We start from the raw sequence: 25468 nt of genomic DNA, 5'->3' as shown, positions 1-25468 counted from the left end.
CATTGTATTTTCTTGTAGTACCAAGTTGTTGATGTTTTCAAAGAACTTGGTATAGTGTATTTGTCTTGTGAAAAAGAACTGACTTGAAATGTCATGCCATGACCCATCCAGTTAGTGTACTGAGTAATTATGTGATTGATGTTAGTGAATGTGTGATGTATGATACAGCAGCCCAGCCCTGGAGTTGTGTCAGTTGTGGAAACTTTCCCAACACACACACTGTCGTTATCTACTTATCAGCGGGGCCTCCTTTATGACAAGTATGCTCCACTGAACACCCTGATGATGCAGTGGAACTGAGAGGTTCGCTGACTTCTTTCATGTTTTAGACATGTACATTCCTTAGATCTCTGATCCCAGTGGTCCTGACTGGCCATACTCTCTAGTCCCAGTCAGAGCACACGCTGACCTGCCTCACACCAAGCCCCTGGTTCTCTGTCCCCTCTCTCTGTGATCATACAGACACTCAAACTGTAACACACGTTTTCACTCTGACTACCTCTAACTCTTCCCACTGTTAGTCGCTTCACATCTCTCTTTCCCTCCCTCCCTGAGCTGCTACACACATCCCAGTGTACACCAATTACTGGCTTCTTCGTATCCTCTCTGGGTGGGGAACAACCTGACTAACTCACACATACCACCACCAATTACAGGGAGGGCGGTAGCCATGTCACATTGTCAGGCAATCGGTCTGGTAGAACCTGTAGGTACACACTTCTTCCTGGTCTGTTCCAAGGCAGCAGTGAAACTGGGGCATTAACATAGTGTGATAGCAATTTGGAAATTTTGTTGACAGAGCATCTCAGCCCTATTTGACCTCACTAGAAAATATGTTTCTCACTTTTGGAAGTGACAATAAACTATTGTGAAGAATGGACCCATTGAGTGATGAGTCCCCTGGCAGTGGGAATATGCTTATGTGAGTAGACTGGTGTAATGGACTGTGTTATGTTGGTATTGCGGAGGACCCCTAACACCTATTGTTGGTAACTCCATGTATATTTACACCTGTGTACAAAGAACTGGCTCCAGTCTGAATGTGGCACCCTGTGTAGGCCTAGCTGTTGCTGCAGTGCTGTGTTGTCCAGTAGAGGCCTTGTGTCACTCTACTGGCCTTGTGACATGGAATCTTGTCTTGAACCATGAGTAACCATATAGACTATTCATAACCATTGTCACAGCAACAGATTGTCTGCATTAATTGTCTATCAATATTTACAGGTGCTGACACCTTTTTGTAGCAACCAATGCATGTCTGCTCTTCCCACATGCCTAGACTCCCTGTGTGATCCATGACTACTGTCCTACATCCTGTCAGAGATTGTCATGTAGAGCTGTAGAGTTGTATGTCTGCTCTTCCTACATGCCTAGACTCCCTGTGTGATCCATGACTACTGTCCTACATCCTGTCAGAGATTGTCACGTAGATCTGTATGTCTGCTCTTCCTACATGCCTAGACTCCCTGTGTGATCCATGACTACTGTCCTACATCCTGTCAGAGATTGTCACGTAGAGCTTTATGTCTGTTCTTCCTACATGCCTAGACTCCCTGTGTGATCCATGACTACTGTCCTATATCCTGTCAGAGATTGTCATGAAGAGCTGTAGAGCTGTATGTCTGCTCTTCCTACATGCCTAGACTCCCTGTGTGATCTAAGACTACTGTCCTACATCCTGTCAGAGATTGTCACGTAGAGCTTTATGTCTGCTCTTCCTACATGCCTAGACTCCCTGTGTGATCCATGACTACTGTCCTACATCCTGTCAGAGATTGTCACGTAGAGCTTTATGTCTGTTCTTCCTACATGCCTAGACTCCCTGTGTGATCCATGACTACTGTCCTATATCCTGTCAGAGATTGTCATGAAGAGCTGTAGAGCTGTATGTCTGCTCTTCCTACATGCCTAGACTCCCTGTGTGATCTAAGACTACTGTCCTACATCCTGTCAGAGATTGTCACGTAGAGCTTTATGTCTGCTCTTCCTACATGCCTAGACTCCCTGTGTGATCTAAGACTACTGTCCTACATCCTGTCAGAGATTGTCACGTAGAGCTTTATGTCTGTTCTTCCTACATGCCTAGACTCCCTGTGTGATCTAAGACTACTGTCCTACATCCTGTCAGAGATTGTCACGTAGATCTGTATGTCTGCTCTTCCTACATGCCCAGACTCCCTGTGTGATCTAAGACTACTGTCCTACATCCTGTCAGAGATTGTCACGTAGATCTGTATGTCTGCTCTTCCTACATGCCCAGACTCCCTGTGTGATCTAAGACTACTGTCCTACATCCTGTCAGAGATTGTCACGTAGATCTGTATGTATGCTCTTCCTACATGCCTAGACTCCCTGTGTGATCTAAGACTACTGTCCTACATCCTGTCAGAGATTGTCACGTAGATCTGTATGTATGCTCTTCCTACATGCCTAGACTCCCTGTGTGATCTAAGACTACTGTCCTACATCCTGTCAGAGATTGTCATGAAGAGCTGTAGATCTGTATGTATGCTCTTCCTACATGCCTAGACTCCCTGTGTGATCCATGACTACTGTCCTAAATCCTGTTAGAGATTGTCATGTGGAGCTGAAGGACTGTATTTGTATGTGGCAATCATCCCATGTAGATCCTCTTGATGAGCCTCAGTGCTATTGGTTGTGTGACAGCATGCTGTGTGAACACTTGAAGTCTCTGATGCCTAGAGGAACCCAGAATCAATCAGTGATCATTAGTGTCATTTTATGTACATATGAAAACCTGGTTTGTGCACAGACACTTATTACTGTCTGGGTGTGTGCTCAGCCCCTTTAGCCTGTGGTTGATGTAAACTTACCAATGATCCCAACTGTTTTTAGTAGTACTGTGCTGACCAACAGTTTACTACTGCAGTCTGTTTTAAAGGGTTTGATTAGGCCCACAAAGTACCAGCATCAGAAGACGAGGTGGGATAGGTCCCTTTTTTGCTCGCCGGATATGTCAAATGTTTAGGTAATGGAAAAATTGTAATCATGGTATATATGTTCCACTTTACCATCTTCCTGAGGCAAGGAAGTTAACTTACTTTAAAAGTCCAAACTAGGCTAGTAATATGGAGTTATATTTTAGCTGGACTAACAAGGCTGTGCATAGTCCAATCGAAAAATTGCGTTGGTAAACTACCATTCAGATTTTGGTTGATTACAGGATTTGCAAAGCATGTGCACCAACAAGGCAGCGTTAACATATATTTTCCAAAAATGTACATGTTTTTATTCAAGGTGCACATGTAATTTGATGCACCTCGTGATGTAAGACCCATTATATTACAATATAGATCTTGATTATCAATCTGATAATTTTGACTGTGGGCAGCAATTTTGTTTGAAGCAGATGCAAGTGATATGAGAGGTGGAATCTGATGGCTCAATATGAGAGGCATAGAAGGGACATAACTCGTAATAGCCAGTGGGGGTGCTACGATCGAGCCCAGAAATTCCCCCCTTGTTCGGCAAGGGTGGAAACTTGACTTTTATGGTCAGTTAACTCCCTTGCCTCGGGAAGATGCAACTGTACAAGAGTGGCTAAGATGAGTGAACAAGGCTGTTAATCAGCTTCCAGTGAAACTCCATCTGGGAAAGTTTGTGACCCAGGAGGAGTGTTTTAACAACATGTTTCTACTGTCTTTATCTATATCTCCTGTGAGAATCAGCTCAAGTCAAAGACTTGCTTATGTTCAAATACTCAACAATTGCGGCATAAAAACCTCTAATATAAACCTGTTTGGCACATTTAAGCCTCACATATACATTTAATGTAGTTATAAATCATATATGCATGTGTTCAAATTACAATTTCAGTTGGGCTCGCATTCATATGAACATATCTGCTACCTTTCAAAACAATTTTTTTAAGTTTTGCATTTTTCTTAAGTTATGCATTCATGTAGGCTGTCACTTATCATACTTTGCCCTAATCACACGGTGTGTAATGTACTGTACACTTGTTGACAGTTAACTCTGTCTGCTATCAGCTACCTCACCCTTTATCAGGTTTGTCTTTGACATGACCTGTAACAAATGTCAATGTGTTTTAAGTCTATCATATGGAAGTCCATTTCATGTAGAGATTTATCAGTCTCAAATGTTCTGTGTTTTTGATTGCTAGCTACTCATGATACCAGGATGATGGATATGCATATTGGTTTGAATCACTTGTTGTGGTAGAGTTGTTTCCCTTTGTGTAATCGTGATGCGTGCGCGTGTCTGTTGACCAGAGATTACTGGCTCAGTATGTGTAGGGTACATGGACTGGGGGATTTTATGTGTTCTTGCTTTGTATGATTCTAATGTGACGATGTTATGTTTCAGACTGTGCAACTTGATGAGGTAACTTGACATAGGCAGGACAGTGGTGCGACCATGGTGATCTTAGGAAAGGTGAGGAGCAATCCTGTTTTTCAGCAGTTGCTGTGGTTATGTAACCATGGTAACTTGGGATGAGTGATATAATGTATCATGAATATGAGACAGATGTGATGGTGTTATATTCTACTGTGACATTGAAGAATACTTGATTCTTATTGGTTAAAAAGAAGTTTTGTTTTTGCTAGGAAACTTCTTTTTAATACATTAAGCCTTACATATGTGTGTATCAATACATCAATAGCCCACACAAGCTCCTCACAGCCATTGCCCATCGTGGAGCTGTCTATACTATCGCTGCCACCAGTCAAAGCTCCCCAGCCGCCTCCGTGGTCTTGTGGTAGAGCGTCCACCCGGAGAGAGGAAGGTCCGGGGTTCGATCCCCGGCCGCGTCATACCAAAAGACGTTAAAAGATGGTACTTGTTGTTACCCTGTCTGGCGCTCGACATTAAGGGGCTAAAACAAGGACTGGTCGGCTCGGAGTCATTCATGTATTCATGTTAAACTGCGGCGTGGTATCTCAGTGAGCTAGCACTATAAATCGGCATCAGTCCGGACTAGTACAAGCAGCCACAGACACACACGTGCATGCACATCGCTATATAAGTGCAATAATCTTGGACGCGACGTTAAACCCAATTTCACCTCACCTCAAAGCTCCCAACTGTGATGGGTGGCCACAACCATGCTTGGAGTTGAATTATTACTATCATGTTAAATTGGTATAGTAAGAATGTAAGTAGGAAGATTTTCCATTAGCCTGCTATCTCAAACAAATCTGATCAAACAAACAAAAAGGTAAGTACTGACGTACTGACGGCAGCGATGTTACCGAGAGTGTAACGAAGGTGTCACCTTCTGGGAAGGAGCTTGTAGCCTACATATCGATTCATAAAAAATGACTGCCGATCGATCACCCACTGGAACTGTATAACGTATCGATGTTTCATCTATTACACACTGGGTCTCTAATTCATGCCAGGTCTCTAATACATGCCTGGTCAACGGCTCTCGCGAAATTAATAGACGTCCTAGCATCTAATAGAGGAATTATGGTAGTTTGATATCAAATGTTTTGGGCTATATGATGTTCTTGGCCACAACCTTGACTGCTTTGATGACGAGAATACAAGACTTAACGAAAGCATATCTTTTGCATACAAATGATAACGTTTAGGAAACTGTTGGGGATATGTTCGATACCGAACAGGCAATTTCCTCATTGAAACAACTGACACTGAAAGTAAAATATAACTTCATCTGATTATGAAAAAGGTATTTAAAAAAAATGTATTAATGACAACATGTTGTTTAGAAGCCTTTTTGTGATCGATATTCATTGCCATCTCCATTAACCACAGCTGTTAGTGTTTGGCAGGAAGGAATTTAATAGTCCATCAGAAAACACTCCTCCCTGAGAAAGGCCATGAAAACAATGTCCCGACATCACTGAAGACAAAGCACAGGCACTTTATCATAACGCCTTACCAAACTTGATGAAATTCATTTCAGAACATGCACAATTAAGCAAATCATACACTGACCACTGTTTCTGGGCCACAACTGTGACTGTCGCATTTCTTTCACACATGGTGTCAAATACTGTGGAATCTTGAAATTGATAGCTATAATAGCTGACTCGTTTGCAGCCTAAAAAAGGACTGTTCATGTCATGCTCCTGTTCCATTGGCAATCATGTTGTATCATCAGATTCTTTCTCAGTAAATCCATGGGTTAATGTTGAACCAAAACATAGATCTGGGTTGTCATCTTGCTTCATGTAACTTGTCAGAGGCATGGATATTGTTAACACAAACATTGGCAGCCATTGACAGCTGTGTGTAACCATGATGTAGGTCAAGTTCTGCCACATCCCAGTTCCGGGTGGAGAGGCATTTATTTTGAATTTGTATTTTTAATGAGAGTAATTGCTAACTGACTACTAAGACTTACATATTTAAAATAAATAGAAGCATGTTAATTAATAACGTTTGTTGTAGAAATAAATTTATTCAGCTTTTTCTGAAACTATTTCTACAATCTGTCGCCCCTACAATGCGAGATGGCATAGCGACTTTTGTACCATGTGTAGTTACACGTTGCAAGTGAGCACCGTTTTGAAAGCCCTCTTGCCATCACGGTAGAATGGAGATAGACCTACTGTGTTTGAAATTCCATGTATTCCCACAGCAGAGTAGATACCTCTTATTTTTATATTTGAAACCTTGTGCTATAGCGCTTGGTTCCAAATTGAAACAAGAGGTATCTAATTTACAGTGGGACTACATCAAATTTCAGAACACAGTAGGTTATATATCCTAAATGTATGACAAGTATCAGACACAGATGTGATGGTGTTATGATGTATGGTGAGTATCAGACACAGATGTGATGGTGTTATGATGTGTGACAAGTATGAGACAAAGATGTGATGGTGTTATGATGGTGTTATGATGTACGGTGAGTATCAGACACAGATGTGATGGTGTTATGATGTATGACAAGTATGAGACAAGGATGTGATGGTGTTATGATGTATGACAAGTATGAGACAAGGATGTGATGGTGTTATGATGTATGGTGAGTATCAGACACAGATGTGATGTTGTTATGATGTATGGTGAGTATCAGACTCAGATGTGATGGTGTTATGATGTATGACAAGTATGAGACACAGATGTGATGGTGTTATGATGTATGGTGAGTATCAGACACAGATGTTATGATGTATGACAAGTATGAGACACAGATGTGATGGTGTTATGATGTACGGTGAGTATCAGACACAGATGTGATGGTGTTATGATGTATGACAAGTATCAGACACAGATGTGATGGTGTTATGATGTACGGTGAGTATCACACAAAGATGTGATGGTGTTATGATGTATGGTGAGTATCAGACACAGATGTGATGGTGTTATGATGTATGGTGAGTATCAGACACAGATGTGATGGTGTTATGATGTATGGTGAGTATCAGACACAGATGTGATGGTGTTATGATGTATGGTGAGTATCAGACACAGATGTGATGGTGTTATGATGTACGGTGAGTATCACACAAAGATGTGATGGTGTTATGATGTATGGTGAGTATCAGACACAGATGTGATGGTGTTATGATGTATGGTGAGTATCAGACACAGATGTGATGGTGTTATGATGTATGGTGAGTATCACACAAAGATGTGATGGTGTTATGATGTACGGTGAGTATCAGACACAGATGTGATGGTGTTATGATGTACGGTGAGTATCAGACACAGATGTGATGGTGTTATGATGTATGGTGAGTATCGGACTCAGATGTGTGCTGTGGCTGTGCTATGATTGTGTAGAGACAGGCAGCAATGAGAGGCAGTGAGTGTTTGTGTAAGTAGCGGTGACTGTGATTACTGAGGCTGTGTTTAGAGGAACTGATAGCATGTCAACAGTGGGAGCTGAACAGTAAACACTCAGCCCCGAGCCTCGCAGAGACACATACCTGTACACCACACAAAGCAGGGCTAATCCATACACCCAATGCTAACACCAGCAGCACTGAAACACAATCTATTTGTAAGGGAAACATATCCTTCGTTGCAGGATAATCAATGTTAACACAATGTTGAAATCAGATACTATTAGCTGTATGATATCAGCTATTTTGATCACTGAGAGTGTAATGAGTGATCAGTGGTATATTTGTCATTGATGGCAGCTATTACAGATGGAGAAAGGTACTTCAGCAGCGCAGTATATTCAAATTGGCAAATGCTTCATTAATTGGTTATTGGTTCATAAATGCAGTAAGATAGTTTAGTGACTATGAAATATTGCAATGGTTTTGAAAAGTTTTGAAAGGGATATGCATTGCTTCCAGGTTACAGAGTGGTCATTCCTTGCTGGCTCAGGGAAAGAAACCAACTATTCCCCATCCCATTAACATGACAATACAATGTATCTTGTTTTCCTGTTGTGTTCAGTGTATAAGGTCTTCCTTTGCAAATGCCTGAAAGTGATGTCTTCAGCTTTGAGGCTCCTTAGCAACATGTCGAGCCCTTGTTTGACCAGTGACCACTAGACCTTTCTGCGGCCTATATAGATCAAGGAGTGAGTGACGGAGTTTGATTTTACGCCGCTTTTAGCAATATTCCAGCAATATCACGGAGGGGGACACAAGAAATGGGCTTCACACATTGTACCAATGTCAGGGTATCGAACCCAGGGCTGGTGTGACATGTTGTAATGACATTACAGACACTCTGTGACATTGTTCTGGGGCATGTTGTAGTGACAGTACCGACACTGTGTGACATTGTTCCGGGGCATGTTGTAGTGACAGTACCGACACTGTGTGACATTGTTCCGGGGCATGTTGTAGTGACAGTACCGACACTGCGTGACATTGTTTCAGGGCACGTTGTAGTGACATTACCGACACTGTGTGACATTGTTCCGGGGCATGTTGTAGTGACAGTACCGACACTGTGTGACATTGTTCCGGGGCATGTTTTAGTGACAGTACCGACACTGTGTGACATTGTTCTGGGGCATGTTGTAGTGACAGTACCAAAACTGTGTGACATTGTCCTGGGGCATGTTGTAGTGACATTACAGACACTGTGTGACATTGTTCCGGGGCATGTTGTAGTGACATTACCGACACTGCGTGACATTGTTTCAGGGCATGTTGTAGTGACATTACAGACACTCTGTGACATTGTTTCAGGGCATGTTGTAGTGACAGTACCTACACTGCGTGACATTGTTTCAGGGCATGTTGTAGTGACATTACAGACACTGTGTGACATTGTTCCAGGGCATGTTGTAGTGACAGTACCGACACTGCGTGGCATTGTTTCAGGGCATGTTGTAGTGACATTACCGATACTGTGTGACATAGTTTCAGGGCATGTTGTAGTGACAGTACCTACACTGCGTGACATTGTTCCGGGGCATGTTGTAGTGACAGTACCGACACTGCGTGACATTGTTCCAGGGCATGTTGTAGTGACAGTACCGACACTGTGTGACATTGTTTCAGGCCAAGTTGTAGTGACATTACAGACACTGCGTGACATTGTTTCAGGGCATGTTGTAGTGACATTACAGACACTCTGTGACATTGTTCCGGGGCATGTTGTAGTGACATTACAGACACTCTGTGACATTGTTCCGGGGCATGTTGTAGTGACATTACCGACACTGTGTGACATTGTTCCGGGGCATGTTGTAGTGACAGTACCGACACTCAGTGACATTGTTCCGGGGCATGTTGTAGTGACAGTACTGACACTGTGTGACATTGTTCCGGGGCATGTTGTAGTGACAGTACCGACACTGTGTGACATTGTTCCGGGGCATGTTGTAGTGACATTACAGACACTCTGTGACATTGTTTCAGGGCATGTTGTAGTGACAGTACCGACACTCTGTGACATTGTTCCGGGGCATGTTGTAGTGACATTACAGACACTGTGTGACATTCTTTTGGGGCATGTTGTAGTGACATTACAGACACTCTGTGACATTGTTCCGGGGCATGTTGTAGTGACATTACCGACACTGTGTGACATTGTTTCAGGGCATGTTGTAGTGACAGTACAGACACTGCGTGACATTGTTCCGGGGCATGTTGTAGTGACATTACCGACACTGTGTGACATTCTTTTGGGGCATGTTGTAGTGACATTACCGACACTGTGTGACATTGTTCTGGGGCATGTTGTAGTGACAGTACCGACACTCTGTGACATTGTTCTGGGGCATGTTGTAGTGACATTACAGACACTCTGTGACATTGTTCTGGGGCATGTTGTAGTGCGATACCGACACTGTGTGACATTGTTCCAGGGCATGTTGTAGTGACAGTACCGACACTGTGTGACATAGTTTCAGGGCATGTTGTAGTGACAATGTTAACACTCTGTGATATTCACACATGGCAGTGTTCCAGAAAGGAAGATCTAGGCATGAGTAGTAAATCAGTATTGACAGAATATGACCCAGGCTAGAGCTCCCACCCACACCTGTCTCAGTACATGAGTAGTGTTATATACAGCACTAGTCTCCTCGAGTACAAACAGGCTTGCCACATTATTACCCGGCATATTTGTCCAGAATGAAATAGCAGGATATCTATGACAACTTCCAAGATGTCAGTACTCTTTGGATACTTCGGCTACTATCATGACGAAAGGACTAGATGTCCCAGCTGGAAACAACACATTAGTTGCTGATATAGACTTGTGACTTATTGCTAGTGACAAATTTCCCAGAGAACACATCAAACAGAAGCAGTGGCAGGATGCAGTAGTCTACTTGCCTCATTGTGACAGTCTGAAGACATAGGTGTAACAAGTAACATGGTACGTGTGTATCATATAAAGGATCTCTGACCTCTGTAGATTTCTTTAGTACTGTTATTGAAGTGCATTAATATGACTGTTGTGCTTGTTTGCCAGGGTGATCATGTTTGGCTGGAGCCAGAGACTCGTGGGGAGTTCACTGTGGCCATCGGGGCAAAGGTGCAGTTCTCTGAGTCTGGCAAGATCAAAGTCATCGATGATGATGGCCGGGAACACTGGATTGATGGCAAGAGAAATATACGTCACATGCATGCAACCTCCATAGAGGGCATAGAAGACATGATAGGCCTGGGGGATCTCAATGAGGCCGGCATACTCAGGAACTTGTTTATTCGGTATATGGACAACTGCATATATGTAAGTAGACCACTCTGCAATATTGACCACTGTCAGTGGATATTCTCTCTTATAGTTCAACATGAATATAACTGATTTGGTAGATGTGTTATTAACAGAGGAAAGTAAACCATGTAACTGTGCTTATTAAGTTTGCTGCAGTGGACTGTCCCATCCCCAGTGTGTTGGGATTCTCACAATGGTTCTGATTGTTCCAGACATACACAGGGTCAATCCTTGTGGCGGTGAATCCATACCAGATCCTACCTATCTACACCAGTGAACAGATTCAGCTGTACCGAGACCGGAAGATTGGGGAGCTGTCACCTCACATCTTTGCCATTGCTGACAACTCGTACCACAGCATGAGACGCTATCAACATGACCAGTGTGTCATCATCAGGTAACTCTCTTCCCTCCTTACCACGGGTTGTTCCTCACATCAACCACCAGTTTGACTGGGTGGTGCTGACGTAATATTGCTGGAGTGTAAGGCCACATTCTATCCCTTAAGATTCTTACGTAGGATGATGTTTTTTTCAGGAAAGAAGTGAAGGTTTTTCCTCCTTGCGCACGTAAGAGCTGTGGTGCTGCTTGTGCTTTTTTCGGGACAACTATTCCTTCTGTAGTACTGCTGCAGGTGTCCATGTCTCCTGTAGTACTGCTGCAGGTGTCAATGTCTCCTGTAGTACTGCTGCAGGTGTCCATGCCTCCTGTAGTACTGCTGCAGGTGTCCATGTCTCCTGTAGTACTGCTGCAGGTGTCAATGTTTCCTGTAGGACTGCTGCAGGTGTCCATATCTCCTATAGTACTGCTGCAGGTGTCCATGTCTCCTTTAGTACTGCTACAGGTGTCCATGTCTCCTGTAGTACTGCTGCAGGTGTCCATGTCTCCTGTAGTACTGCTGCAGGTGTCAATGTCTCCTGTAGGACTGCTGCAGGTGTCCATGTCTCCTGTAGTACTGCTGCAGGTGTTTCCCCTGTTCCTAACTTCAAATGTTGTGTTGCAGTGGAGAGTCTGGTGCTGGGAAGACAGAGAGTACCAAGCTTATCCTACAGTTCCTGGCAGCTGTCAGTGGACAACACTCCTGGATAGAACAACAGATTCTAGAGGCCAACCCCATTATGGAGGGTAACTGTCTGCTACTTTAGTCATGGGCAGCAAGAGTCAGTTAAGTTTGAGGAAATGGGGAATGATGTTCAGTCACAAAACTGTGCTTTACAAAAGTTGATTGTTTATTGCACTTAGTAATTTTAATGCTAGCAGGGGACGAAGTAAATTGTTTGCCTAAGACTGTAATTATAGTAATGCTCTCTTATTTCTTTTGTAGCATTTGGTAATGCCAAAACCATACGAAATGACAATTCCAGTAGATTTGGAAAATATATAGACATTCACTTCAATGAGAAAGGCGTGATTGAGGGAGCTCGGATAGAGCAGTACTTGCTTGAAAAGTCTCGCATTGTCAACCAAGCTCATGATGAGCGCAACTATCACATCTTCTACTGCATGCTGGCCGGCATGAGCAACGAGGACAAGGCCAAGCTGGAGCTTGGTGATGCGACCAGCTACTACTACCTTGTACAGGTGCGTCTACTCCTTCATACTGTCCTATACTGTACACTTCAGCAAACAGTTCTTTGTCAAGTATTGGCACTGTTTATTTAAAGATGCACCAAGGCTGAATACAATCTTCTCACTAGTGAGCCCAGAGAATGTCTTGCAGCTCAGTGGGTGCCTGCATCTACATATGTCCTTCATTTTCTGTTGGTTTGTAATGAGTAATTAGTAACAGATTCCAATGTTTGTAGACATTTGTTTAGTAATTGATTCTACCAATGTAAATAAGGCTAATTCTGTCAGGACAGTAACTCTAAAAAATCTTCAAAAATATTAAAAACAATATTCGTGAGGAGCTTCCCAAATGTTCTTGTGCACTTGTTTGGTGTAGGAGGAGGAGTGGGTTGTTCGTACAGCGAGCCTTGGTGCACCACTGCTCAGTACTGACCACACTATGGGAGTGTATGACCCTGCTAGATATGTGGATGTGATGTGATGTAACATACATATACATGACTTGCATTGCAGAGGGATGACCAAGGTCGTGTAAAGGTATTTTATTGTAGTTGAAGGATTTTCACTTTTTCCTCACCCTTGTTTTTGGCATGCATCTTAAGCTTTTAAATTGTTGGTTATTGTTTCCCTCCCACCCTGTACATGCTGTGGTGTTACGGCATGGGGTTCCACCTTCTGGTGGTGTCAGCTGCTTGTGGTTGGGTGTAGGTCAACACTAGGTCAACACGATGGGAGGTGGTCAGGGCTGTTGTGGTGACCACCTCCTTGGAATCACTAGGCATTTACACTGAGGCACCTCCATAGTTGGAATAATTGCACTCTTCCATGTTGTCTTATATTTGACACTTTATGACATTTTTGTGAAGCTTTGCATTCATGCATTTGGATGTATCACTCATTTGGATGTGCCCCTCCCAAGCCCTATCCTATTTTCATCACTTATACACAAAATCCTCTGAAGCAACTCTTCTTATAAAGGATGTTTACTGGCCTGCTTTATGAGCAAGTAACTTTTTCTAAAATGTTTTCAAAGTTTCAAGATTGTTATGGTGTTACTCTAATACAACATTGCCATAAGCAATACATGATCTGTGATTTACTAATATGGGAATTACTTCACGTTGTCAATCTCATATAATACCATAACTTCAGTCTATGATATTTGTCTGCACCTCATATCAGTAATTGAGGGATTAACAATATTTAGTTAGATTTGCACAGTGAACAGAAACGTACCAGCTGACATCCTCAACGCAAACCTGAAAAGCCCAGGAAAGTCATGGGCCCTCTTCCACAAAGTGGTCTTAGCTCTGTAATTGTTCTGTATGTTAATGTATGGCAGCTACACTTGTGTCAGCTCTAAGATCTGTTTGTGCAAGTTGGTCTTGTTCTGTGGACATAGCATCATCTGCATGTCTCTATGTCTGTGTCTGTATATCTGTATGTATGTCTGGTTGTGGTGTCTGTATGTCTGTATATTTGTGTCTGTATGTTTGTTTCTGTATGCCAGTCTGTATGTCAGAGTTTTTATATGTTTCACCTCTCCCTCTACTTCTCCACCTCTCCCTCACATCTTCCTCTACCTCTTCCACACCCCCCACACCCACCTCTCTACACCTTTCCCTCACATCTTCCTCTACCTCTTCCACACCCCCCACACCCACCTCTCTACACCTTTCCCTCACATCTTCCTCTACCTCTTCCACACCCCCCACACCCACCTCTCTACACCTCTCCCTCACATCTTCCTCTACCTCTTCCACACCCCCCACACCCACCTCTCTACACCTTTCCCTCACATCTTCCTCTACCTCTTCCACACCCCCCACACCCACCTCTCTACACCTTTCCCTCACATCTTCCTCTACCTCTTCCACACCCCCCACACCCACCTCTCTACACCTTTCCCTCACATCTTCCTCTACCTCTTCCACACCCCCACACCCACCTCTCTACACCTCTCCCCACATGTCCCTCTACCTCTCTCCAACCACCTGCCACCTCTCCACCTTCCCCTATTTCTCCCTCTCTCCCATTCTCACCTCTCCTACACCTCTCCCTCAGCTCTAGCCTACATCTCCCTCCCTTCTCCCAAACCTCTCTCCCCCACCACCATATCTCGCCAACATTTTCCACACCCCTCCCTCAGTTCTCACCTACATATCTCCCTCACCTATCGCTCACTTCTCCCACACCTCTCTTTCTCTCCCACCCTCACCCCACCCCCACCCCCACATCTCTCACAACTCTCCTGCCGCTCTTACCTACATCTTCCTCACCTATTCCTCACTTCTCCCTCCTCCTTCCCCTAACCTCTGGATCCATGAAATTCAGGGATAGAATAGGTCTTCAACAACCCATGCTTGCTGTAAAAGGCGACTATGCTTGTCGTAACTAACGGGATCTGGTGGTCAGGCTCACTGACTTGGTTAATGCATGTCATCGTATCCCAATTACGCTGATCGACGCTCATGATGTCAATCACTGGATTGTCTGGTCAAGACTCGATTACTTACAGACCATCATCATATAGCTGGAATATTGCTGAGTGTGGTATTAAACAACAAACAAACAAACAAACAAGCCCTAGCCTCTGCCCCACATCTCCATCACCTTTTCCCCCAGCTCTCCCTCCTCCCTTCCCCCATCTGCTCCCCGCCTCCTGTCAGACATTGTCCTTGTTCACTGGCCAAGTGAAGTCATGCTGATGGATTATGTGGTAAACACTTAACTCATACTCAAAGCTTCAAAACACATTTCATGTTGGAGTAGCATGTTAGGAATGTGGTTTTCCAGACCTGTGTTACTATTTCCCTTTACTGATACACTTGGTGATGTCAACATGGTCGAAGATCTACACATTTTGATAAGGCCACAATGATTTATTTGATTTTCATCCAAATATTTTGTTTTAGCATATTGTTTAAGGTATAATGTACACTGTGAATAGATATGTTTCACTTGAAGCATGAATGTTTGAAAGGACGATTTGGTAGTGAGATGATGAAAATCTAAATATTTAAACTTATCCTAACTCTCACTTTCTTCCTTCTTCTTTCGATCATATTGCAAACTTTACAATAATTAATTTTATGAAAGCCTAACATATGAAATGTGTGTATTTTTAAATCAAGTTCCTCAGCAATGCCAATGGAAAAGTGCAAATGATGAGATCAGATAAGCCATAAGACAGTATTGGGACGATCCTTGGCCTGAACATGCATGTGTGACAGTCGTATATATGTGCTGACTGCTTGTTGGGAGGATAGAAAGCAGGGCACCAACATCACCACACAGCATGACCACGATATCATCCTAAGCTTGGCATAGTCATTCATTTGTTGATAGGTGTGGAGGCAAGGGTCCCCAGCATATTGTGCTTGACATGCTTACTAGCAAATAGAATAGCATCAATATTTCTTTTCTCGACAGCCTTAACAAAAAGTTGCCATAATTTTCTTTGTTTCTTTTTTACATGTTGGTATCCCTGTAGTTTTTTAGCTGTGTTGTGCTTACATACCTTGCTGGTTGTCATCTGCCTGTACAGTGGTACAATTTTGCCATCCATTTTTAGGTTCTGGTGTTACGGACATTGTATCATGCATCATGCAAAGCCTTGTAGGCAATCTACAATAAGTTGTGCTTAACCATCATTACATGTTTGCTGATGGCTTTAGTCTCTGTTGATGTAAGTCTGGCTCAGAGATCATTTATCAGTCTATTGTGCTGTTGCCATAGAATCTCTGTGGATCATTGCAGCCTCCAGACCCTCATTTTGAGGGGCAAGTGAGATGTGGTGAACAGTTGCATTTGACCCACAGCTGTGTCCTGACAGAGCTGCAGCTCCAGTCCCAGTCTTGTGACTTGGTTGTGTGCCACATCAGTGTTGGAGTACTTTCTGCATCACGGGGACTGCCAGGGAACCTGGCATAGCGGCATCCTTCATTGATGGACCCCTGGTGCTAGATGCTAGGTGTATCCTCCAACTCTGTTGTGTGTAGATGGCCATGTCTATGTGATTGAAAGACAACATACATGTCGAGCTTTAATGTGGATAATGAGGAAATGTATTGCTCATTGACACTCGTAGGACACTGGAAGGGGTAATTGTGGACACATCATAAGCGGTGATATAATGTAGAAGAATCTTAACACATTGATGAGGAAGCATTTCTAGGCTCACTAAGATATTCACTTTTCTTTTGCTCATTTTAGTTTAAATCTAACAATCCTGTGTTAGAAATAGACTTTAGTTTAATCCGGACCTACAGCTGCACCTACAGTGGCTGCAGAGGCGGATCCTGCTAATGTCAACACCACACTAACCATTCAGGAATAATATGATGTTTTGCAGCACTGGCTTGGGCCATGTGGGCCAAAAGGAAAATATCAGAAAAAGTGTACATTATCTAGCTGTGTATTGCTGCTGATACAGATGTTATTTTCTTTTTTCGGAGAATCTTTTAAAAAAAACCAACCCACTATTAATAGCCCCACAGAATGTATGTAGTGGTTTAGTGCATGTTGAACCTTACTGTTGAATCTCCCGATGAAGTCAGTGGTAAAACTAGCACAGATTCCAACACTGTTGTATCTCCCGATGAAGTCAGTGGTAAAACTAGCACAGATTCCAACACTGTTGTATCTCCCGATGAAGTCAGTGGTAGAGCTAGCACAGATTCCAACACTGTTGTATCTCCCGATGAAGTCAGTGGTAAAACTAGCACAGATTCCAACACTGTTGTATCTCCCGATGAAGTCAGTGGTAGAGCTAGCACAGATTCCAACACTGTTGTATCTCCCGATGAAGTCAGTGGTAGAGCTAGCACAGATTCCAACACTGTTGTATCTCCCAATGAAGTCAGTGGTAAAACTAGCACAGATTCCAACACTGTTGTATCTCCCGATGAAGTCAGTGGTAAAACTAGCACAGATTCCAACACTGTTGTATCGCCCGATGAAGTCAGTGGTAAAACTAGCACAGATTCCAACACTGTTGTATCTCCCGATGAAGTCAGTGGTAAAACTAGCACAGATTCCAACACTGTTGTATCTCCCGATGAAGTCAGTGGTAAAACTAGCACAGATTCCAACACTGTTGTATCTCCCGATGAAGTCAGTGGTAAAACTAGCACAGATTCCAACACTGTTGTATCGCCCGATGAAGTCAGTGGTAGAGCTAGCAGAGATTCCAACACTGTTGTATCTCCCGATGAAGTCAGTGGTAAAACTAGCACAGATTCCAACACTGTTGTATCTCCCGATGAAGTCAGTGGTAGAGCTAGCACAGATTCCAACACTGTTGTATCTCCCAATGAAGTCAGTGGTAAAACTAGCACAGATTCCAACACTGTTGTATCGCCCGATGAAGTCAGTGGTAAAACTAGCACAGATTCCAACACTGTTGTATCTCCCGATGAAGTCAGTGGTAAAACTAGCACAGATTCCAACACTGTTGTATCGCCCGATGAAGTCAGTGGTAAAACTAGCACAGATTCCAACACTGTTGTATCTCCCGATGAAGTCAGTGGTAGAGCTAGCACAGATTCCAACACTGTTGTATCTCCCAATGAAGTCAGTGGTAAAACTAGCACAGATTCCAACACTGTTGTATCTCCCGATGAAGTCAGTGGTAAAACTAGCACAGATTCCAACACTGTTGTATCTCCCGATGAAGTCAGTGGTAAAACTAGCACAGATTCCAACACTGTTGTATCTCCCGATAAAGTCAGTGGTAAAACTAGCACAGATTCCAACACTGTTGTATCTCCCGATGAAGTCAATGGTAAAACTAGCACAGATTCCAACACTGTTGTATCTCCCCATGAAGTCAGTGGTAGAGCTAGCACAGATTCCAACACTGTTGTATCGCCCGATGAAGTCAGTGGTAGAGCTAGCACAGATTCCAACACTGTTGTATCTCCCCATGAAGTCAGTGGTAGAGCTAGCACAGATTCCAACACTGTTGTATCTCCCCATGAAGTCAGTGGTAAAGCTAGCACAGATTCCAACACTGTTGTATCTAATTAAGCTTGTGTTCACCAATGAAACAGTACACCTCTAGCAAGATGACTCGAGTGCATGCATTTAGATGATAGGGAGCCATTGTGAAAATGAAATTGAAGTCATGCTTTAACTCTACTTTTCTATGTTACATAATCAGTTCTGGGACCATTTTCTTGCAAGACTTGATAAAAAAAGTAGACACTCTGAATACCTTCTGAACTATTTCGGTCTTTAATGAAACTGATAATGTATAGTGTTTGATTGTGCTTTGTCACTTTGATAGGCTCTTGTTTGATTGTCATTGAAATAAGTAGCAGCTGGAGTACATGTCATGTCTGTAAAACGTGAGTGTACTCTTCAGTTTATTACTTTGGTAAGATTAAACTCATGTTCATACATACCATTCATCACTTCTATTGTTTACGGTCTTGACATTAGAGGACAGAAATGTGTTGTTACCATGGTTACACAGTATAGATGATTCCCTGACAATGTTGAGTGTTGCCTGTGTGTGGAAGTCTTATGGATGTACTGTGTTTGCAGGGCGGATCCATCTTCTGTGAGGGTCGAGATGATGTGAAGGAGTTTGCATCCATCCGTTCCGCCATGAAGGTCCTGATGTTCACAGAGCCTGAGATGTGGTCCATTCTAAAGATTCTGGCGTCCCTACTTCATGTAGGCAATGTCCGCTATAACGGTAAGTAATCGTAAACAGGAAGTCTGCATATTTGTCCATTATGCTGATAATTCTCATCTGTAATGTTTGCTGTGATAATTACACCACATTGAGCACTGACTGCCCAAAGTAAGCACTAGACAGTGCCATGCAGAGTTGTCTCCCTTAGCTGCCTGGATCACTGCTTGTTTAAATTCCCAATTCCAATTGATCTCTACTCGTACTTGTGAAGGCTTCACTTTTCCTCCAACATATAAACTTATAATGCTCTGATAAATAAAAAGAATTCAATGATTTATGACCAGACACACATACTCTCTCAGTATCAAAGTGTTTTGTCAGCGTTTGCTTGATAGCAGTCATCCAAAGACAGGGAAACACATAAGCATGAATATGACAGAAGCACTGTCTATAGTGGCACCTAACACCAACTCATGCATGCTATTCAGAGAAATACATGGAAATATATTTAATCAATATGTCATTGAGAAGAACAGTCATTGTCTTGCCTTCATTTGCAGCTATTGAGCTAGACAACATTGATGCCACAGAAATCCAAGACATTTCCTTCATCAACAAAGCTGCTAGACTGTTGGAGGTAAGGCGCTGTACATAAATACTTCCACTTACACACAAGAGTCACTCAGCCACTCAGGCATCCTGCTGACATTGTTGATATATTCTGAACATATTACAACTGATATTGTTCACATATTACAGCTGATCTGAACATATTACAACTGATATTGTTCACATATTACAGCTGATCTGAACATATTACAACTGATATTGTTCACATATTACAGCTGATCTGAACATATTACAACTGATATTGTTCACATATTACAGCTGATCTGAACATATTACAACTGATATTGTTCACATATTACAGCTGATCTGAACATATTACAACTGATATTGTTCACATATTACAGCTGATATTGTTCACATATTACAGCTGATATTGTTCACATATTACTGTTTATATTGTTCACATATTACAGCTGATATTGTTCACATATTACTGTTTATATTGTTCACATATTACAGCTGATATTGTTCACATATTACTGTTTATATTGTTCACATATTACAATTGATATTGTGTGTGTTCCCTGTGTTCCCTGTGTTCCCTGTGTGCATGTGTCCATGTGTCCATGTTGCAGGTGAGTGCCCAGGACTTGGTAGATGCTCTCACCACCAAGACTATCTTCACACAAGGAGAGTCTGTCACTTCCACAATGAGCATCCAGTCTTCACTCGATGTCCGGGATGCCTTTGTCAAGGGTGTATATGGACGTATGTTTGTGTGGATAGTGGACAAGATTAATGCTGCCATTTTTAAGCCTATGGAAAAGAATTCCCATTATCGAAAGTCCATCGGTGTTTTGGATATATTTGGCTTTGAGAATTTTGACACAAACAGGTAAGCTTGACATGTATTACAAATTATAAGTACATAGACTAATGTTTGATTTATGAAATAACTGATTGCTGAAACAAGTAGCAATAAATTCAGTGACTTGAATGTCTCAAGTAAAGATAAATACAGTGTATCTATAGAACTTTGGTATGATCTTTTAGATAATAATTGCTTCAGAGTAGTCAGCTTGTAATGTTTATTTCTAAATAACTGTGATTGTGTGTTGTAGCTTTGAACAACTGTGCATCAACTTTGCCAATGAGAACCTCCAACAGTTCTTTGTGCGACACATCTTTAAACTGGAGCAGGTTAGTTGAAAGTTTGATTTGTTAGTGATTACAAATTAAAGTAGTGTTCGGCAAGATGTTAGCTCCAAGCGTAATGATTGGGTGAGCTTGTGTCACATGTCATTTGGCCCATAGTCTGTCTGTCCATTGTAAACATTCAAACATATGTTATACAGGGCTTGATTTAGCTTATAAAACATGTACCAGTGCTACCTGTTATTGCAAAATGTGATCTGATACTTATGCCTACGTGCACCAAGTGCATGTAAAATAATTCAGGGGGCGCTGCAATTCGCTCTGCAGAGTTGTGTCCTTTGGGCACGCCAGAAACCTATGATTGTGGATTCGAATCCTGATTCGCCCCGATTATGTATCTAGATTTGTCAGTACCATACCCGTGCTCGTGGGTTTCACCGAAGTGGTAAACGTCTAAGTCTTGCATCACTTGGCGCTTTACTCCCACATTAAGCTGACATGCCGTGATATGACTGGAATACTGTTAAAAGCAGCGTTAAACACAACTCACTCACTCATTCACTAAAATAATTCAGATTTGTGTCCAACCCTTACTTTTCCACAGAACAACAATCTTTGAACACACTCAATACCACTAAGCTTTATTTACCATACTACATCACATTTTATGTTTTACCTCAATACTTCATTAATTTATGTAATGTCATGACACAGTCATCGGAGATCTGAGATTGTATTTATTTGAATAATTTGAATAGCATCATGCACCTGGTGCAACTAGTTTTCATGTCATCATGCACCTGGTGCAAGTAGTTTTTCATGTCAACATGCATCTGGTGCAACTAGTTTTTCATGTCAACATGCATCTAGTGCAACTAGTTTTTCATGTCATCGTGCAACTAGTTTTTCATGTCAAAATGCATCTGGTGTAACTAGTTTTTCATGTCAACATGCATCTGGTGCAACTAGTTTTTCATGTCAACATGCATCGTGTGCAACTAGTTTTTCATGTCATCATGCACCTGGTGCACCTAGTTTTTCATGTCATCATGCACCTGGTGCAACTAGTTTTTCATGTCAACATGCACCTGGTGCAACTAGTTTTTCATGTCAACATGCATCTGGTGCAACTAGGTTTTCATGTCAACATGCACCTGGTGCAACTAGTTTTTCATGTCAACATGCATCTGGTGCAACTAGTTTTTCATGTCATCATGCACCTGGTGCACCTAGTTTTTCATGTCATCATGCACCTGGTGCAACTAGTTTTTCATGTCAACATGCACCTGGTGCAACTAGTTTTTCATGTCATCATGCACCTGGTGCAACTAGTTTTTCATGTCAACATGCATTTAGTGCAACTAGTTTTTCATGTCATCGTGCAACTAGTTTTTCATGTCAACATGCATCTGGTGCAAGTAGTTTTTCATGTCAACATGCATCTGGTGCAACTAGTTTTTCATGTCAACATGCATCTGGTGCAACTAGTTTTTCATGTCATCATGCACCTGGTGCACCTAGTTTTTCATGTCGTCATGCACCTGGTGCAACTAGTTTTTCATGTCATCATGCACCTGGTGCAACTAGTTTTTCATGTCAACATGCACCTGGTGCAACTAGTTTTTCATGTCATCATGCACCTGGTGCAACTAGTTTTTCATGTCAACATGCATCTGGTGCAACTAGTTTGTCATGTCAACATGCACCTGGTGCAACTAGTTTTTCATGTCATCATGCACCTGGTGCAAGTTAAATCAAGTTCCTTAAGTCGAGCCCTGTTATATATGCAGAATGTTATATGTATGTGTTCTATGTGTACCCGCAGCAAGAATACAACCTGGAAGGCATCAACTGGCAACATATAGAGTTTGTGGACAACCAGGACGCACTGGACCTCATCGCTATCAAGCCCCTGAACATCATGGCCCTCGTTGACGAGGAAAGCAAGTTCCCCAGGGTACACAACACTCATACACTTTATTGTTATCATAACAACTGAAACAGTTCTCAATATTTGACATTTTCAGTTATTATTTGGAAGTTTGTTATCTCTGAAGTATAATTTCTATTTACCATGTCAACCAAAAAGATAAAAGAGAATTCATTCAAAATGGGAACAAGTTTCGAAACCAACCTGTCTTGCTTTGTGCAGTGTAATTGTTCTTACTGTGCAATTTCTTAAAATGAGATTATTGTTGAAACAACTATGCCAAAACATTGCTAGGTAGAAGGAGAAACCCACAGGAAATAGGTTTTTGCTGTAGATGTTCTGAAAATGATTTATGTGCAGACCTAGAAGCCATAGCTACATTGTGTTTCAAAACATGAAGGAAATGTGATTGACTTGTTTGAGCAGGATTTTGTGGGTCCTTGTCTCCAATATGCTTAAGCCTTAAGAACGTAGCTAGGTAAGGCATGTCCAATGGGACTCCATGTGCATTACACCATGGTTGCTGGTGGATGCAAAGGTAGTAGCAGAGAATTACTCTGAATCCTTGCACTGTAAGAGTAACTGCAGAGTAACTAGCGAGGTAGAACCTGCTTGTCCTGTGTCCTGATTGGTTCCTGTGGTGTTCCAGGGGACTGACCAGACCTTGTTGGCCAAGCTTCACCAGAACCATGCCACCAACAAGAACTACCTCAAACCCAAGGCTCAGATCAACACAACCTTTGGTCTCAACCACTTTGCTGGCGTTGTCTTCTATACATCCACAGGTAGATTTACCACTAACTGTACTCCACGTGTGGTAGTGCACTATAATATATATATATATGCTCAAGCAGTTTATATATAGTGATGTGTCATTAAAAAAACTGCTTGAGCATATATATATATATATATACAAAAATGAGGTAAATGTTCACTCGGTGTACATGTAATATATAATAAAATAATAAAGTCCACGTTAGTCCATCATCTTCTTAATATCAGTTTCATTCATAGTACTTTCGCTGTCTCATGACAGCTCTTCAGTGTAACTGACAATGACATATAATAACGTCATACTTATGATGACGTCATAAATTACAACTGTGACGTCATAATGTATTTACACACTCCAGCGATGACACCAAGTAATTTAACAATTGTAGGGAGACATGTGAATTAAATATACAGTATTTGTAAAGTAATAGTGCAACATTTACAATTGAAATGACAAATCTATTAATACATTCTAGAGTTCAATTTTGGTTTCATCAATTGGATAAACATTTGTTCTTTTTCCAGTCTCAGCTGCTTGTTACTTGTATACAATTTATAAAACGGAAAAATAGTAAATTTCCCGTTTCCGCAATCATCAATGTGTTTGCTGACACCTAAGCATCGAACATTAGGGTCTTTAATCTGCTGTTTGTGTACAGTGACTATCTTTTAATTCCATGCCGGTTTCACCGATGTAGCTTTCGCTGCATCCCGAACATCTCATAACATACACTACATCTTTGCTGCGGCAGTTCAAGTCGGCTTTCATAAGTATGACGTTATTATATGTCATTGTCAGTTACACTGAAGAGCTGTCATGAGACAGCGAAAGTACTATGTATGAAACTGATATAAAGAAGATGATGGACTAACGTGGACTTTATTTTATTATATACATATATATATATATATATATATATATATATATATATGCATATGCTCAAGCAGTTTTTTTACATGGTAACTTTTTACTCGGACCATGACAGGCATTGAAAGCATTTGAAGCACAAAACACCAAAACATCATAAGCTAGCACCACTAAAGAACAAAAAGCAAGCCTTGCAAGGTTTTGTCCTACACTGCACATCACTATTATGCCGTCATATCGCTCAGTGGGATGCAAAAGATATTACATCATGTAGAAAAGCGTAAAATGTCAAGCTCTCTGTCATACCCCAAACGTGAAATGGATTCCCTTTGCAGATATCTGCACTAAATGTATTCCTTTGAATGTTATAGTAACTGCAACTTTGGTCCTTATCCCCTGCCGGGCCAGAATGGCTAAAGGGGGATTATGTCGTGGCGCAGTCCGTCCATCTGTCTGTCTGTCTGTCTGTCCGTCCATCTGTCCGTCCCACAGAGGGTACTAAGCTTGTGAAATCAACTCCTCCTACAGTTTCCAGAGAATATCTCTGACACTCTACACACAAGATGTCGACATGTTGATGATACGCATATCCCAGTCCCGTTTCATTTTGACTAATTTTGACAGAGTTACTGCCCCTGTTTTACGGTGTTTCATGAAATCTACTCCTCCTCCAGTTTCCAGAGTATATCACAATATCTAACTATAACTATAACTATAACTATAGTTAGTTTCCTTGTTTAAGGCTTTTGTGGGTGAGCTACATCCTTATGGCATTAGCAATCAGACTGGATTACTCCCAACAAAATGTTCTGCACAATTTGTTTCAAATGCAGTGCCATCTACTGTTGTTATTTCATAAAAT

At 41.9% G+C, this 25468-nt stretch overlaps 1 protein-coding gene across 2 annotated transcripts in view; it reads left to right on the top strand.

Annotated features, from left to right (window-relative positions):
- Positions 1-25468, top strand: part of LOC124119519 (myosin-VIIa-like) — a 75755-nt gene that overhangs the window by 15907 nt on the left and 34380 nt on the right. The window contains exons 2-13 of one of the 2 annotated variants that reach the window (XM_046482060.2): positions 4348-4416; positions 10852-11112; positions 11310-11494; positions 12101-12222; positions 12422-12678; positions 13180-13203; positions 19216-19369; positions 19870-19946; positions 20515-20774; positions 21001-21079; positions 22860-22991; positions 23614-23749. In XM_046482060.2, the coding sequence (XP_046338016.2) occupies positions 4399-4416; positions 10852-11112; positions 11310-11494; positions 12101-12222; positions 12422-12678; positions 13180-13203; positions 19216-19369; positions 19870-19946; positions 20515-20774; positions 21001-21079; positions 22860-22991; positions 23614-23749 (1705 nt within the window). In that variant the 5' untranslated portion in view covers positions 4348-4398. The remainder of the gene's footprint in view (positions 1-4347; positions 4417-10851; positions 11113-11309; positions 11495-12100; positions 12223-12421; positions 12679-13179; positions 13204-19215; positions 19370-19869; positions 19947-20514; positions 20775-21000; positions 21080-22859; positions 22992-23613; positions 23750-25468) is intronic. The other variant, XM_046482061.2, reaches the window with a different exon arrangement.

This window comes from Haliotis rufescens, unplaced genomic scaffold (assembly GCF_023055435.1).
Source record: "Haliotis rufescens isolate VD_foot unplaced genomic scaffold, xgHalRufe1.0.p SCAF_9, whole genome shotgun sequence".
Classification (NCBI taxonomy): domain Eukaryota; kingdom Metazoa; phylum Mollusca; class Gastropoda; order Lepetellida; family Haliotidae; genus Haliotis; species Haliotis rufescens.
This window is presented reverse-complemented; position numbering and strand designations above follow the sequence as displayed.